General features: G+C 32.2%; 1 protein-coding gene and 1 long non-coding RNA gene across 4 annotated transcripts; one reads left to right on the forward strand and one right to left on the reverse strand.

Moving 5' to 3' along the window:
- Positions 1-291: 291 nt before the first annotated feature.
- LOC131595652 (serine/threonine-protein kinase CTR1-like) lies at positions 292-12,881 on the forward strand. 3 transcript variants are annotated; one of them, XM_058868066.1, is made up of 17 exons: positions 294-727; positions 832-1,133; positions 1,228-1,369; positions 1,560-1,663; positions 3,532-3,737; positions 5,094-5,189; positions 5,389-5,538; positions 5,669-5,709; positions 7,786-7,854; positions 7,994-8,094; positions 8,193-8,277; positions 8,392-8,490; positions 11,298-11,366; positions 11,452-11,583; positions 11,706-11,800; positions 12,093-12,256; positions 12,635-12,881. In XM_058868066.1, exons 1-16 carry the CDS (start codon positions 476-478, stop codon positions 12,166-12,168), a joined length of 2,019 nt encoding a protein of 672 aa, XP_058724049.1. In that variant the 5' UTR covers positions 294-475; the 3' UTR covers positions 12,169-12,256; positions 12,635-12,881. The 3 variants fall into 3 exon arrangements, with proteins under 3 accessions (XP_058724050.1, XP_058724051.1, XP_058724049.1); XM_058868067.1 differs by lacking the exon at positions 12,635-12,881 and having other exon boundaries at positions 292-727; positions 11,452-11,613; positions 11,701-11,800; positions 12,093-12,233; XM_058868068.1 differs by lacking the exon at positions 12,635-12,881 and having other exon boundaries at positions 293-727; positions 11,701-11,800; positions 12,093-12,233.
- A 3,221-nt stretch (positions 12,882-16,102) lies between these two features.
- LOC131600057 (uncharacterized) lies at positions 16,103-17,066 on the reverse strand. Its single transcript, XR_009282984.1, has 2 exons — positions 16,434-17,066; positions 16,103-16,300 (listed from the first exon to the last, which is right to left on the reverse strand). It is a non-coding gene; the product is annotated as an uncharacterized LOC131600057 (long non-coding RNA).
- Between the last annotated feature and the right edge of the window lie 868 nt (positions 17,067-17,934).

Genomic DNA, 17,934 nt, shown 5'->3' on the forward strand with positions numbered 1-17,934 from the left:
ATTATATAAATAAATGCGCAATATAACTCGTGCGATATGCACGGATTTGTTACTAGTTTTGCTAAACACCTTAAGAAAGTTATATTTTGTTTTATTTATATACCATTAATATAATTTTATCCAATCTTAATCAAATATAGTCAAAAGTCTAGTCTCACATATTATTGACTACATTTCTTAATAGATGTAAAGTTACAAATTGCCTCTAAAAGATCCTGTCCATTCAATACTAAACTAGTATTTGAAGGGATATATTGACCATTTTGTCACCGTAGAAAAAATGAGATCATATGGCCACCACCATAAGTGCCACCAGAAAGATAAAGAAAAAAAAAAAAGCTACATGTAATATTGACAAAAGTAGAAAAAAATAGAAGAGGAGTAACGATAAAGGGAGAAGTCGAAAGACGAAAGTTTGTTATGCCTAGAACTTCGTGAAGACTCAGGTCAGGTCAACAGGAAATCACGAAGAAAAATGTACGGCGGTAGTCACCGTGAATCCGAATCCGACAGCACCAGGATGCACAACGACGAAGACGAAGAAGACGAAGAAGGTTCCTTCAAGAGCTGGGCAAAGCAAACACAAGAAAGTTATCAGTTACAGCTCGCACTTGCGCTTCGCATTTCATCTCACTCATCTTCTCCCTCTCAATCCAACTGCTTGTTGGACTCCGAAACCACCTCTTCCCCTTCCGATTCCCCCCAATCACTCTCACACCGTTTTTGGGTAAATTACTTTCGAATCATCCATGTACTGTTTAATTGCATGTTTGATCTTTCTAGAACTTGAATTATATTATTATTAGGTGTTGATTAATCTTTCTTGATTAGGTTAATGGTTGTTTGCAATACTCTGATAAAATTCTAGATGGTTTTTACCTAATTCATGGGATGGATGCATATACATGGACTATAAGCACCGATATGCAGAATGTTGGTACGATTCCGTCATTTGAATCACTCATGTCGGTTAAGCCATCTGATAACTCGTCAATTGTAGTGGTTGCTATAGACAAATCTAGAGACCCTGCCTTGAGAGAATTGCAAAGTGGTGTATTAAGTCTCTCGAGTAACTGGATTACGATCAAAGATGCAACTGATCAGCTTGCAAATCTTGTTTATAATAGGATGGGGTAAATTCAATTGATTTCAGATTTTGTTTTTAAAAGAATAAGTAACATTAGCAATGACGACGTTTTTTTAACCAGCTTTAATTCTTATTAATAGAGGAGGATCTTCCGACGAAGAAAATTTAGGTACACGCTGGAAGGAATGCTCTGAAATTCTTAAAAGCTGTCTACAGTCTATCATTCTTCCTGTTGGAAGCTTACCTGTTGGCCTTTGTGTCCATCGAGCATTGCTGTTTAAAGTAATATTCATTATTTTGACATTTCTTTTAATTCAATTTTGCTGAAATGAGCTTTTGCAAAATAAAAGTATCTTTGTGATCACTACCAGAGTTATCTTTCATTTCATAATTATGTTCCTCTTTTTAGCATACTGCTGAAGTTTGGTTACTTCTTACATGTGAATATATCCTATAACAAATTTAATTGCAGGTGTTAGCGGATTTAATCAACCTACCGTGTCGAATTGCTAAGGGTTGCAAGTATTGTAGAAAGGACACGGGTGCTTCTTGTATAGTGCAATTTGGTTCTGACAGGTCAGTCGGTTAATTATTGAAACTACATGAAATTCCAATATGAATATTTTTGAACTATTTGCAAATTTGTTTGGGGCTGTTATAATAATCAGATTTTGAAGATGAGGATTTTAGATTATTTCTTTTAAAAATTGGTGCTTTTGAATTTTGAAATGATATTCAAGTATGGGTGGGTATATATTGAGATTTATCTTTTTTCTTGAAGAAATAAATGCGACAGTTGAGAGGCATAAGTAACCCATAACAAAGGGATAAGTTTTTCCCAGTGATTGACAAACCCATGCTCTTTAGGAAAATCAATTTTCCTCAAAAAAAGCAATTTTCCAATTTGCACAAAAATTTCTTCATCTTTTCAATTTCCTTCTAATTGAAATGCTCAAGTTCAACAGATTTATTCCCTTCACTAGTTCACTTGTAGCAACTTGAGCATTTCCTCCTTTTCTTGGAAAACTCCTTTTGGGTCCCCATTCTCTACCTCGGTTTCGAGGTTTCCATGTAGTTTCCAACATTTCTCTCTAGTATGGCGAGACTTATTACAAAAGGTACACCTGATTTCATCATCTTTCTTCCCCATTCTCTACCTCGGTTTTGAGGCTTCCATGTAGTTTCCAACATTTCTCTCTAGTATGGCGAGACTTATTACAAAAGGTACACCATATTTCATCATCTTTCTTCTCCATATTTGTTGATTCTCCATTCCTTTTGTCAAGACTCTTGGCTGTCTCTTCTCCCTTGTTAAGGCCTGTTAGCATGGCTGAATTCTCAACTATTGGAGTGTCGAACATCAGACTCGTTTTGCTATCTTCGCACTTCATTAAAGTTGGAAACTTTTTGTTTCCCTAAGATTTGAATTCCAACTTTGTCAAACTCAGAGTTTAAACCAACCAGAAAATCATACACCCTGTTTTGTTCAATAAACTCCTTCAGAATTGCTGCATCTGCAGAGCACTTGGTTTTTATGACCCTATAGTGGTCAAGTTCCATCCATAATGTCTCAAGCTGATTGGCATATTCAGTGACAGTTCTATAACCTTGCTTTGCTGCCATAGTTTTCACCTTTACTTCATATACTTGGGCAACATCTTGGCCTTGGAGTATGTTTCATTTACAGCATCCCAAATCTCCTTTGATGTACTGAGAAACATGCAAGTGTCTCTTATCTCTTGAACCATGGAACTCCACAACCATGCCATAATTCCTCACCCCATTTGATGAAGTTGGGATCCTCCTCCTTAGGTGCAGGATCTGTTAGGTGCTTCACTTTTCATTTTCCTTTCAGAATTGTACGAATGAGTTGGGACCATTTGAGGTAATTTTTCCCATTCAGTCCGTGGGCAGAATGAATATTCTGCAGTTCTCCAGAGTTTTAAGTCTTGACATCTCCTGTCAATGCGCCTCTGTAGATTTATCTGAGTCGGTATCAGATCCAGACATTGTAGGATAAAAAAAAGGTTAAATAATATGCTATGAATGCACACAAAATCGCAACAGCAAGGAAGACTGGTTTCTAAGTGTTTAGGTTGCGCCGCAATGGAGGCCAGTGTTTTTAATGTTTCACAGCGGACAGTGGCACCCAGAACGGATGCTCTGATACCATATGAGTAAATTATTTCTCATATTATAAACATTGAAAGGTACATGGGAATATATATACAAAATTCCTTTACTAATTAATGAAATAGTAATTATGTTGTTCTAGTTGAAATCTCTAGAACTAAAGAAATTTTTTCTAATTATATCAATATGTGCATAAATAAGAACGATATTACAAATTTCCTAAATCAATTTCTTTTAATACTGTGAGATTTTCTACTCTTATAATAATCCTTATTAAGAGGTCTAATAGAATCCGGTGTACATCTTTCCAGGGAGTTTATGATTGATTTAGTAGGAAGGCCCGGGGAAACATACCAACCTGATTCTTCAGTGAACTCTGCATCTTCCATGTTGATCCCTTCACCATTATGTCATCCAAGGTTCAAACCAGTTGAAACAGCTGATTATACAAAGGCAATGGCTCAATTGTATTTCTTGGACAGTCAGGCACTACATCTTGCATTTGATACCACATCAGGTTGTTTCTATTGCCTTTCTGGGTGCCTTTTTAAAATAAAGTAATTGTTGGGTGGACTTAGGATACTGAGAAAAGCGAGGTAACCTTTTATTTGGCTTTTTACTGAAAATAACTATCTTTTTTTTTTTTTTTCTTTCTCTTATTTTCATCACCTGGGCTTTTATAATTATATCTCCAAACTTTCAAATATTAACTGCTGCAGTAAATATTTGGCTTTCAATGAAATGTTTGAAGTTGCCGAAATGCACAAAAGTGGCAAATCATATGTTATATTACATTATTTGGAATATTACTCTGTTATTCACAACCTCTGATCTTAATTATAAGAGCATTTTTTGGTTTCATTTGTAAGAAAAAATTACAACTTTTAAAAGGTACTCCTTGCGGTCACAATCATAAGCAAAAAAAAAAAATTCAAATTTTGATAACTATTATAAGCACAACTACTTTTGACTTATTTAATGCTATTATTCCCAATATACCCTTATTTAATTAAAAAGCATTTAATGGAAGTAGTTGATAAACAAGGACAATTTAGTAAGTTTGTCTTATGTTTTGCAAGAAATTTAGAAAGTAGATATATTTCTTAATCACCGTGAAAGTAGATATATTTGCTTTTTAATATTAGTGGATGTTTCCCTCATTTAAAAAGTTAGTCTTAGTAATATTAGTGGACGTTTCACAATTTTCCTCATGAGGGTGAATTTGGAAAAACAATATAAAAAAGCCACAACAATAAATAAGTTTATTGGTTTTGATGTTTCTTGATTTTTCTTCTTATAATTAGGAGCAAAGGTTATTGAGTTTGACTTGTATTAGTTGCATTTGAGTTACTTCTTAAAAAAAACTTGTACTTGAGTTGTTTTTCATTTTGTTATTTAAATATATTCTACTTTATTGAAGACAGAAGGAGTGCTGTTTTGTGTTTTATTATTTGTTAATCCCTTTCGTTATAGGTGTTTTTTCGAGTAAATTTCCTAGTAGAGTTTCGTGGATACTGTGTTGGCTTCATTTTCTGTAATTTTTCCTTGGACTGTGTTTGTTTTGTGCTTTCCTACTAAATTTTTCAGTGTAATCCTTTGACCATGTCTCTGTGCGCACGAACTTTAGTCTTTTTGGTATTGTTATTCTGTTGCCTGATATTCTATGTTATTCTATATTAATTGCTTCTACCATATCAATTTAATATCTTGCGTGATATTATTCATGCAGGGTAATCCTTAATATGTCATTATTATTTTAGGAAGAAAATAAAGTTTTGAATATATAAAGGTTAATGAGAAATATCTAAAGTTTAACATGGTATCTGTCCCCATAGTTATACACCTCTAAAATTGCTGATTTTCATCATTACAGGTGGTACTTTTGATTGCAGTGGCAATATGGATCTACAGCAAACTGAAATGTTTGGTGCAAACTATGCTGGGGGCAACCATCATATTGTTGCTTTGAGTAAGAATGAATTGTCTTTTCTGTCAATAAAAGGAGAAGGAGAAAGAATGAGCAATATCCTTCTCATTGAACAGATTATACCTACTGATATTTAATATGCCTAATCGGTTTTTTTAATAAATAAATTCAAATGACCTGTACTCTGTTTTCTGTGATAATGGCACTGGATTCTCCTAAATTGATATACCATCTCATGCAGGTCCTGGAGCTCCCGGCACAGAGGAACATTTGTCTTTCAATGATTCAAATCAGTCTGGAATGAATTATTCAAGTCATGAAGTTGACCTTGAGGAGGAGGATCTGGACATTCCGTGGAGTGAACTTATTTTGAAAGAGAACATTGGGACAGGTACTGTATTTGAAATCTTGTTCAAGATATATTGAGTAAAAAATTTCTGATTCTATCCAAGCAGTCTTTGTGTCTTAGAGAAAATCTAATATGAAACAGTAAAGTAAGAGCAACAATGACTGTTTTTCAGGGTCGTTTGGAACTGTCCTTCGTGCGGACTGGCGTGGCTCTGTAAGTATTTGTTTCTTCAAGTCTAAGCATCTCGACATTCATGCTGTTGCTGCCATTCATTATTGGAAAAATTGAAGAATGCGAATGGCTAACTGAGTGTTTTTAATCTTCCTATCTCCATATTTATTTATACTGAAAGATAAAAAACACAATATAGGACGGACAAATCCAACTTATATAACAATTAGTGGAGTAAATTTATCATCCTCCCCTTAAAGAAGTTTGAGAAGTAAATATATAGAGTAAATTATACTATCCTCTGCAAAGCAATGCTTGGATTACAATCTGTTCCCTTGAGAGTTAAAAATGTGTTACACTCTAATCAATTTTAACATGAATGGATAACAACTAATTCTAAACCATCATTTTCTATCAAAAAAAAACTTTTAGCCACTATTTAAGAAATCAATTTCCCTCTGCTCCCTTGAGAGTTAAATATGTATTACACTCTAATCAATTTTAACATGAATAGATATTTTTATGATAACAACTAATTCTAAACCACCATTTTCTGTCCAAAAAAAAAAAACTTTTAGCCACCATTTAAGAAATGATTTTCCTTTTTTTTTTTTTTTAATAACTTCTAACGTCAATGATAATTAACTTTAATCATTGTATTATCAGTTTTATGATTTGAGAATATAGAATTCATTTTAAATAACATTTTTTTTATTGACTTTCCAAGATTTTTATTTTATCTTGTATTGCTTCATAAATTCTAGTAGTGTTTAAAACTCTATGTTAATTATACTGTGAATAAAGAATAGAGAAAAAATATGCATTAGAAGTTTGATTAATAAAATGGACTAAAGTGTTTATCAAGGAAAGAGAGTGTAGATTTTAATGCAAGAGGAGAATGAAATGTAAATCATCTTTCAGGGAATGAGAGTATAGTTTTCTCTTTCATACTTTGTATAAGAGGGGAGGGGAGGGTAATTTAAGTATCACTGGAAGAGAGGAGTGTAATTTAGTCTAGACAATGATCAATTTTTGTTGCGGGGGCATTTGCTCCCATTCATTTATTAATAGATTTGCCACTATCTGCATCAATTCAAATGTTATCTGTTCCATTGCCTGATACTTTTAGACTAGATCAAGTAACACTTTGTCTTCTTACATCCCTGATCAATTGGGCCACTTTCAACAAGAACACGGTGACTATAAGTGGTTCTCCTAAGGATCTCAACACAGTCAACATCGAGAAGCCCTTAATAATAGCATGTCCATGACCTCTGTACTGAAGACAACAATGCAAACTAGGTGAACAGCATCTTTGACTCGTGAGAATATCCTACGAAAATTCACCGGAGAGAATGAGTAACCAATTAATAGATTTGAGAACGGACATTTCTACATAATGCACAGGCAATAAAAAAAATCTAAGAGGAAGAGAAAAAGGGATTGAGATGGAAAGAGGATAAAGTATGGGATTTGACCATCTATAACAAAAGGAGAAAAACAATCAATTTATTAACATGCTGTAGAAACTACAACAATTTGAATAGTTTTAGAGACTTTCCTTTGAAACAAAAGAGCCTGGGCAACTTGAAGTAAGTGTCTGATTTTTCTTTCAGTCTCCATTTTTATTGAGAAGTGATGATACAAGGCGTTTCATGAATGATGCTGATACTTTTGCATGGATGTGTAAAGCAATGTAGCATGAGAGTAATCATCCACAGAGTATACAAGTGAACAAGTAAAAAAAACGAGATGCAAAGTTGCAAACCCATTTATTGACTCTAGGTGGTTAAGTTTCTTGATGGTGTTTACTGTTTAGAAAACTAAAAAGATGCACCATTTTAAACAAAAGAGGTCTCCAAAATGGGATACGACTTCAAGGTATTTAGGGGACTATGTCCAAGATGATCATGTAGATGAAGAAAACAAAAGTAAAGAAAGTAGAGGATTGTTCGCTCTTGAACTGCTGACTCCAAAAGTGAAGAAAGGACAAGTTACCATTGTGACAAGTGACAACTATTAGTCCATTTTAAATGTTTTTATGCTGTCCTTTCTGCATTGGCTGGGGTTATATAGAGTATAATCCGATAACCAAATACTAACTGTGTTCCCATTCAGGACGTTGCTGTGAAGATACTTAAGGTACAAGGTTTTGATTCTGAACGATTTGAAGAGTTTCTAAAGGAGGTATTCATTATGATTTTTATTCGAATTCTTTCTTAGTTTTTTTCAGATTGAGTCCAGGGAACACTTTCACTTTATATTTTCACATATTCATTTTTTTTGTCCCCATTGATTTTACTTCAGTATCCAGTTTATTTCATAGGTCACACTCATGAAGCGCTTGCGTCATCCAAACATTGTACTTCTAATGGGTGCTGTAATCCAACCCCCGAAGTTATCAATTGTAACAGAATATTTATCAAGGTGCAATAATTTCCCGGCACAATCATCCCTTTTTGTGGTTGGAAGTGATTCTAGGCTTAATGTTTTATTCTTAAGCAAATAATTTCTTTGAATTGCAGAGGAAGCTTGTATGAACTTCTGCAGATGCCAACCGTTGTATCCTCAATTAGTGAGAAGCGTCGTTTAAGTATGGCATATGATGTGGTATGTCTTCATTGATCTCTACTGCTAGTCTTACAGTTTACATGACTTTTTTTGTCATCAGACAGAAAATACCACTTTCACCAAGACTTTCTGAGATTTGATATGTTTGTCTAGGCAAGTGGAATGAATTATCTTCATCAAATGAAACCTCCCATTGTTCATAGAGATTTGAAGTCTCCAAATCTTTTGGTTGATGATTCATACACTGTTAAGGTAACTAATATAAAATCAAATATGTTAGAGAATCTTATGTGACCATTTTCTGAATATTATTAATTAAACTCATTGTAAAGAGGTCATTTACACTTATGTAGATTTATTCCTATTTATTATGCTAATAACTACATGCCTAGAATAGCGCTTGATTCCAGGAAGCAAAATTGTCCTTATAATAAAAGGAAACAAGGGAAATAAATTTTACACAGAAATAATTTGTCCTAAACTGAGTCTCTGAACTCGATCAAGCAATTATATTCTCTATTTCTTGCTCCTCCATGACCGGATTTCCACCTAAAAAATAGCAACATGATATTTACTTCCTATGAGAATTTGAGCATACAAAATGAGCATTTGTGTTCAGTTCCATGGATAAATCTCGCCCTTCCTAATTGTAGTTCTCTTCCAAACATGGTCATAAAAATATTGTGGAACATGATCTAGGCCTGCAATGGCCTTACTTTGGGTGGTCCATGAAATAGCATACAAAGAATTTACTTAATAGGTACACCTGTATAGCCTTACACCCAAACTTTCCTATCTCATTGAGAAGGTTCTAGACTTTCGAAATTAATATGGAAAATAGAATTGTATTATTTCAATAGAGAGTGCACTTCTTAAATGGGAGAATTACACATACTTTCCTTAAGAAAAAGAGCTGAATTGCCAATCACAGGTTTCTTCTCAGTAGTCAAGTACCTCTGGAAAAGTCTCACAAATAGCAGGCAAAGAACACGTGTCCTTTGATAACTGTAGATACCTTGATTTGAAGGATACATTAATCCCAAGGAAGTATATCAAGGCCTGTTTGATTTATGTTCTTATTTACTGTTTTGATTTTTCATTATAAAAATATCACATTGTTTTCATTTTATTTCCAGTTTTCAAAATTTGTAAAAAAAGTATGCGAATTTTACATAACTACCCCTATAATTAATGATATAATCGGTAAGAGAAAACAATTTTGTGTTTTCCAATTATAAATTTATCAGGGATATTGTTGGGAAGTCATTATTACACATGAAAGTTTGTAAAGGGTTTTATAAAAAAAGACAAAGTGGATCTTATAATTAGGGACAAAGGGAGTGTTTAATGTTCCAGGTAAATCTTTAAAAAGGTAATAAATTGACATTTTTTGTAATTAGAAGTTAAAACACAAATGAAATAGGTCTTTAGTTTTCCAAGATCCTTCAATGCTAACAATGCTACTAATTTCTCCTTTATGATTTGCTTCTTAGTAGTCTATGCTTGATGTAATGATGCAATCAAATATGCATATGAGGTACAACGAGTTTACCTCATGGAATGGAAATTTAAAGTAGAAAGTATCATTCACTTTAATTGTATCCTAGGAACATCATTTTTTTTAGTAATTGTTAAAAGTCCCATATCGGATAATATATGGTTTGAACATGTGATTATAAGTGGGACAATCCTCATCCTACAAGTCGGTTTTGTAAGGATGAGTTAGGTCAAACAATAACATCATATTATTTTTTGTTTTAAGATCCGGTGGACCACCTGCTATCAGGTTTTTGTTATCGGGCCACCCACCATTTATTTCCATGCTCCAAATGTCCAACCCTGAGCGTGAGGGGGTGTGTTAAGAGTCCCACATTGGACAATATATGACTTAAACATGTGCTTATATTTGTAAGGATGAGTTAGGCCAAACTCTAATAATAAAAAAAAAGGAACAACATTTTCTTCGTGAATCCTTCAAACTAGGCATGAGGAGACTGCTTTAATTTGTGTAAAACCTGTTTTATCCTGTACATCTTGATTCTTCCTCTATTTGAATCGAATACGAGGAAGATCTCTTCCACTAAGTCTTCATGGAATAACTCAACACACCCCATCACACCAAGGACTTGACATCTAAAGTGTAGACTATTGCCGGTGGAATAACTGAGATCTCAACTTGTATATCCATGTGCACCCAATAGCCTTTTGTTTTGAAGTCTCTCATTACATGATAGTTAAAATTGTAGTCATAATCGTGAGATTGCTTATTTTGACTTTTGTCACACAGCAATCTTGCCCTTGCCCAAAAACATGATTTGGCGAGGTTGTATGAGGTCTGGTGTTTACATTTAGAATTAGTGGAATTGAACTGCTGAGATTCCATGTTGACTAGAGATGTTGCTGAAGCAGTCTTTATAAGACTTGAACAATCCTCACATTTAGAGCTAGTTTTTTTTCCGGATTGAATTAGACTTAAAGCCTAATCTCCAAGTGAAACAATCCCCCTATGCAGCCTAAAACACTTGTCTTCTATAGAGGACAAACTCAACAACTCACAAATTTGATAACCCCTTGGAGCCCTTTTTTGACTTCTGCTTCCAAATGCAATGCCTTTTCAACTTGTTCCCTCTTGTTGTACCTGTTGGCTTTGAATAGCTGACACAACTACACAAGTAGTTTTGTTCATGGGCCATCCATGATAACCTGCAGGGCAATAAATTTCTCATTTAATAAACATAACTTTTTCTAGCTAGGGAAAACTCTACAGTAAGCTGTCACTTACATCTTATGATGCTATCATCAATTTTAGTCTGGGATATGGTTTTCAAGGAAGGTCCATAGCGAGGTGACTCACCCAAATCATTAACTAAATTTGCTAAGTGCTAGGCATCCCCTCTAAAATTAGTGTATAAGAAGAAGATAAAACCTGAACTGATACAAACTAAAAGCATTTGCCTAGGAGAGCTATTCCTTGTACAATCTCCTTGCATACATTTATGGATATATGGATCTATAGATTATGGTGTATCAACATTCATTTGTTTATGATATTTACTCAGGTATGTGACTTTGGCCTTTCACGTACAAAAGCAAATACATATCTTTCATCTAAAACAGCTGCTGGAACTGTAAGTTCTACTCCTCAACGGAAAAACGTTATTTTTTAATATTTTTTAGGTAAAATAATTCTGATGGTTTCACATTCTAAATCAGCCTGAATGGATGGCACCAGAAGTCATCCGAGGTGAACAATCAGATGAAAAATGTGATGTATTCAGCTTTGGTGTAATCTTGTGGGAACTGGTGACCCTTCAACAACCATGGAGGCAGTTAAATCCTTCACAGGTTATTTGCCTTGTCATGACACTTTGGATTGTAAGCTAATCTCTAGAATACCACACAGAAGAAAAGATATTGTTCGTCTCTTTGAACTCTGATTGTTGAGAAAGTTCTCTTTATTAGTGTAGGTTGTTGCAGCTGTTGGTTTTATGGGCAAAAGGCTAGAAATTCCAAGGCATGTGAATCCTCAAGTGGCTGCCTTGATTGAGCTCTGTTGGTCTGCGTAAGTAAATTAAATAATTAATTTAATTATTCTGTTTTTTTAGATGAAGTTTTAGGCTTTGTTGTGCCCGTCTCATCCTACATTTAGGGTAATACCCTGGGTTCAATGAACTTATAGAGACACATACAGTTAACTCATTAACAATGGCCTTGGTAGGATTAAAATCCCACCAACTAGTTAATGTAGTGTACTCTTACCAATTAAGCCAACTAATTATAATTTGTTGGTTTGCATTTTTTTTTGTAATACCTTGCCATATAGTTGAATCTGAAATAATAATTTCTCACTGTAGGGATCCAAGGAGGCGGCCTTCTTTCTCCTACATTATGAAATATTTGCTGCAAATAATTGCCGACGCGAAAGTGTGAATTAGTTCCTGCAGATTAACATCAACCACTATACTAATGATAAATATCAATATTGAACAGTATTATACTTGGATTACAATTTATTCAGGTGCGTCTTAATTTGAATTTATTTAAGTGCAGCATTTTGTTACTTACTTTTGTTTAATGTGGCTCTCATAATTTCAAAATCAGAATCATTTGTGAACATAGTTTGCAATAGATGTGCAAATAAATTGAGCAATTCATGTTTTTACTTAGCTTAATTCGCAAAGAAAGCCCAGTGTAGTGATATTCCTAAGCCAACCAATAAATAACTCCCCAAGATGTCCAAAATGAAAATTTTCCAATTAAGTACCCCAACTAAAGTTCTACTAAAAAACACCCCCATTTTGCATCAAGTTTTTGGTAAAAATGTACTAATACACCTTCAATTGACGATTAAGCTTTATAGTGTATATATTGTTGATTGTTTGTGTTTGGTTTACAGGATCTTGCTGAAGAGCTGAATTATGCTGGTGGTTTAGAGAGCAGCAGCCTACCTTTTAATGTTCTATACATATACAATATCATTACTCACACATATTCTATATTACTATTTGCTTTGGCTGATGTATGTTGGTAATTCTTTTTATCATTCTTTTCGAAAATGCTATTTTTTCTCAACATTGTCATTACAGTGGGAAGATAAATGTAGATAAGTGCTCAATAATATTTTAGCTATTTTTTGTCGATTCTCCCCTCTCCCAATTATCTGCACCCCTTATCATTTCTCAACTATACCTTTGTTTGACTAGTAATTTTGCTAGCAACCAATCAAGAATATTTGATTGGTGAAATTATGTATCAACATGAACCAAATAATAATAGGCACAAACTGAATAGGTATTTAGAAAATATTTTTTAACATTTTCAAATGTTGCTAGGTTTTGATGGGGGTGTGAGAGAAAAGGACAATGGCTAATGACAGAGGAATTGAGTTGCCACCCTCGACTTATACATGTCACCCTCCATTTTGTATGCTTTTACTATTAAAGTTATCAAATTTCAAATAGTTTGTATGCTTTTACTATTAAAGTTATCAAATTTCAAATAGTATGAGTTTTTAATGGAAACTTCAAAAAGTGTAAGTTTTATCGGAAATTTCAAAATTATACCGGAAATTTTGAAATTTCCACGAGTTTTTGCCATAAATTTCAAAATTATACTGGAAATTTTCACGAGTTTTTATTGGAAATTTTGAAAATTTTAGTAAAATTCATGAAAATTTTATCAGCAATTTTGAATTGTGTGCGTTTTTATCAGAATTTTTGAAATTTTTGATATAAACTGTTGTATTTTTTTATCAAATATTTTGAAATAGATGTTTCTGAAAATTTTGAATGAACTATCGGAAATTTTGTTATCGGAAATTTTGAATAAACTATTGAAGATTTCAGTCTTCCATTTTGTTTTTTTTTTATCAAGAGCTTTTTTGACATTATAAAAATATTAAGGGGGTTAAATCCTCCCGATCCTAATGAAACAATCAATAATCACTCTTAAGACCTTTAGCTCATCTGCTCCTCAAGTTCACTACCAAAGCTGAAAGCAATAAGACGTACTAGAACAAGACATTTAATAATGAAAATATCGATAAGCATCACTAACCTTCGTTTCAAAACAAGACATATAATGCCCAAGTCACATTATGTTTAGTTGTAGTTATGGAAACAAGGGAAGAATTAGCTATCATTCTCTAATAGAGATTCTAAATCTTCAAAACATATTGTTCGTTATTAGAAAAGTCTTTACTAATAACGATGCTCTAAATTTTTTAAAATTATTAAGATGAAATTTGAGTTAAAAAGCACTTCACAAGTAGAGATGACAATCAATATAGTTTTAAATCAACATATTAAGATGAACTGTGTTAGAAATCCCTTTACCATTGGAACTTTCGGGAGAGTTTACAACAATGACGTGGATTAATATATTGACTAAGAATAACTATACAATATACAAGTAAGTTGACTTTACATTTTCATTTAAAATTTTAAACGTTAAATTCATACTTTGGCGCAATTCAGGGATCCAGCGAGTAGCATTTTCTATTTTGGGACTTTTTTTTTTAACAACACATATTAGTGAGAGATATCACACATTCACCTAAAATCTTAAGGTGATAGACGAGTGGGTTCTTCCATTTATAAATGCTCAAGTCTTCATATTCTTAACCAATGTAAGACTTTCCCACACTATTCACACTTGTAATTTTTTTCAACAGTAAACTAGTAACAAACCCGTGCGTTCGCACGGGTTCTCGTACGGGGCGCATTTATTTTAGATGTATATTTTTTAATAGAAAAGTATCTGGTACTTAAAAAATAATAATTGAATTTATAGAAAAATGTCTGATACCCGTGAAAAAATAATAATTGAATGTATAAAAAAATGTCTGGTACCCGTGAAAAATAATCATTCAATGTATAGAAAAATGTCTGGTATCTGTGAAAAAATAATAATTGAATGCATAGAAAAAATTTCGGTGCCTGTGAAAAAATATTAATTGAATGTTTAGAAAAATGTCTGATACCCGTGAAAAAAATGTTTAAAAAATTATCTAGTACCCGTGAAAAAATAATAATTGAATGTATAAAAAAATGTCTGATACCCGCGCGTAAAAAAAATAAATGTTTAGAAAAATGTCTGGTACCCGTAAAAAAATAATAATTAAATATATAGAAAAATGTTCAACACCCGTGAAAAAATAATAGTTGAATGTTTAGAAAAATGTCTGGTACCCGTGAAAAAATAATAATCTAAATATATAGAAAAATGTCCGATACCCATAAAAAAATGCTAATTAAATGTATAGAAAAATGTCCGGTACCCGTAAAAGTATTTGAATCAATAAGATTTTTTAATACGAAATACAATTTTATTATAAAATATGTGAATAATAGAAGCTAAAGAAATGTAACAAAAAATAGAATAAAGCAAATATTAGAAGCAAATAGAAACTAAATATTTGTATTTTTAAGATGGAAGATTTTTAATATTTTAGATTATATTTGTCTTTTCAAGAAAAGATTTAAAAACTTATTTGGCAACTATTGATATTATCTTTTCAAACATTCAGACTTTATCGTCATACTACCATTTTTTTATTATTATTAATTAAAAATTAATAATTTGAAATTATTGTTTCTAAACAATATATTTATGTTTTTTTGAAAATGAATAATTTTTCTTAAAAATATTATAGAAACTTCAAAACTTATTTTCTACATAGATGTCTTTTTTCTCTCCCAAAAATTAGCAAAATAAAAATTAGTTTTTATGATAATTTTGTAGATCTAAATAGTAGAATAAAAAATTAAATTTTTTTAAATGTCTTAACTTGAAAAGAAGATAATGATCTAGGTCTATAATTTTTTTTTTTTAAAAAATACTATAAAAATATAGCTGAAACTTACTCTTTATGTTTTTCGTTATTAATTGACAATTATAAAAAAATTTAATTCTTGTCAAGGTACCCGTAAAAATAATGATTTCTTTGCTCAGCATTACCAAATATATGACAATAAATTTTTACTAAAATTATGATAATAAATTTTTACTAAAATTATGATAGTAAATTATTATTAAAGATATTTATTAATTATTAATATTTTAGATATAGATGCTATCAATATCATCATCATGTTCTAAATCTTGTTTCCCACTTATTGCTCAGGATTCTAGTCATATCTACTCTCTTTAATTTTTATATGATTTCATCTCTCCATCCTAGTGTCATCTCCTTATTGGTCTTCCAGGATTTCATTTTATCCTTTCCCACCTAAACTCAGATTTTAATTCTATCTTTATCTCATTCTTTATATTTTCTTCCTCTCTCTTCCCTTCTTTCCTCTCTACCCTCAAGTTCTCTTACACTACATTCATCCCCATTCACAAAATTTTCCAGAAACATCAAGAACAACAACCAAAATTTCAATCACATTTCTGACATATTCATCCACAAACTCAGATAAATCAAGAACTTCAACCAAAATTTTGAACACAATCATCCTTTTTAACAAATTCCTTCAACATACAATTAACAAAATCAAAAAATCAAACCCAAAACTCCAACTCTTCAAGAATCTCATCCTCAACCTCTATCTAATAGTCTCTGCTACAAAGTAAGACAACAAAAATTATCATGTTAATGGGGATAAGATTGTTAGAAACCAACCGACATTAATAGAAAAAAGAGAAGGACAATCACAAATTCGAAATATACAATTTCTATAAAAAAATCATACCTGCATTCGGATGAAGAAGATGAACACTTACTTCCTCAACAAACCTATTTAAAAAGCTAATCAAGAAAATAATGAGTCAAACCAATCATTAACCATGCATCAATAAAAATATTTTTTCTTCTTATGAAGACAAGTTTTTGCAAGAATTTTTGGAAGAAATAATTTTTGTTAACCATTTCTAAAAAAATAAAAATAAGGAGAAGAAATAATAATCAAAATATTTATAAACCATTTTCATAAACAATTTTTTTTCGTAAACCTTTTTTGTAAATCATTTTGAAAGAGAGAAAAATATAATAAGAAGATGATGAAGAAAGAAGGGGAAGAAGTGGAAGAAAGAAAATAGGAAGAAGGAAATAAAGTGGGTAGAGTAGTGGTAGTGGTAGAAAGAAATGAAAAGGTAGTGGGAGAGAGAAATGAAAAAAAGATTTTGAAAAAAATGCATTGATCATGAGAATAGTTTGCAGGCTAATGATGATACTTTATGCAGTCTCATTTTGAAAAATATTTTGTCTTTTCAAAGCATGCAATGAAAGAAACAAAAGTTAGAATAGGGAAAGATGATGAAGATGTCCACGTGGAGCAATTTAGAAGTAAAGGGACATTCCGGTATTTTCCACAACATGTTTTTTTCTTATATTGTAGATTCACATACATCATTTGGTCAAAGTATCACAATATTAGAACATAAATTCAAAGACAAAAATCTATATTCACAATTGATTGATAACTGGTCCATATAACTTCATGAGTGACCATACACTTAGAAGAACATAGGGTCTTTCTTGTCCTTGTTTAATATTCAAGATGAAACTTGATAGGCTTATACATATGGATGAGGTAAACAAATTGAAAAAGGCTACGATTTGAAGATGATGGGATGATTCATGTTGGTAAATTAGATATTTCAATTATGGCAGAACGAGAGGTGATTAAAGAGAGATTTTTGAAAGCTGAATGTAAAAATTGAACATTTAAGAGGAGATAGACAAGATATCCTGTCTAAAAACCACAAATATGAAACCACCTGTGAAATCGGTAAAAATTAAAGGTGTTCTAAAGAAGATCAAACCAACTCCTAATGAAAATTCTACCAAGCAGTCACCATCATTATTTAAGCATGTTGTCTCACTTTATTTGGATTCTCCTTTTTAACACTCCGATTTTTTTTAGAAATGGCGTTCACATAAGCAAACCATAGCCCTCAACACCTATATCAAAAAATTAAGATGCATCGAGAAAATGACCATTTTTATGCATAAATATATTAACTAGTTTGTAGATGTTAAATGTGATGGTAACTGCAAATTTCACGTTTCATCTTTAACAGGTTTGGGAGTAGAGAATCATACACTTGTTAGTCAACATCTTATCAAAGAGCTTATATTTGAGGACCTCCTTCTAGTGTTGGTGTCATATACAAGTGGGATAATTTAAAATACTATTGGATCTAACTATATACAATACTCCATATACTATAAGCTGACACACTACGTACATC

Source organism: Vicia villosa, linkage group LG4 (genome assembly GCF_029867415.1).
Source record: "Vicia villosa cultivar HV-30 ecotype Madison, WI linkage group LG4, Vvil1.0, whole genome shotgun sequence".
NCBI classification, from domain to species: Eukaryota; Viridiplantae; Streptophyta; class Magnoliopsida; order Fabales; family Fabaceae; genus Vicia; species Vicia villosa.

Coding starts and splice junctions, on each gene's coding strand:
- LOC131595652 (XM_058868066.1), top strand. CDS start 476: ATGTACGGCGGTAGTCACCGTGAATCCGAATCCGACAGCACCAGGATG. Junction 1,370..1,559: donor ATCGAGCATTGCTGTTTAAA/GTAATATTCATT, acceptor ATTTAATTGCAG/GTGTTAGCGGATTTAATCAA. Junction 11,367..11,451: donor CTAAAACAGCTGCTGGAACT/GTAAGTTCTACT, acceptor ATTCTAAATCAG/CCTGAATGGATGGCACCAGA.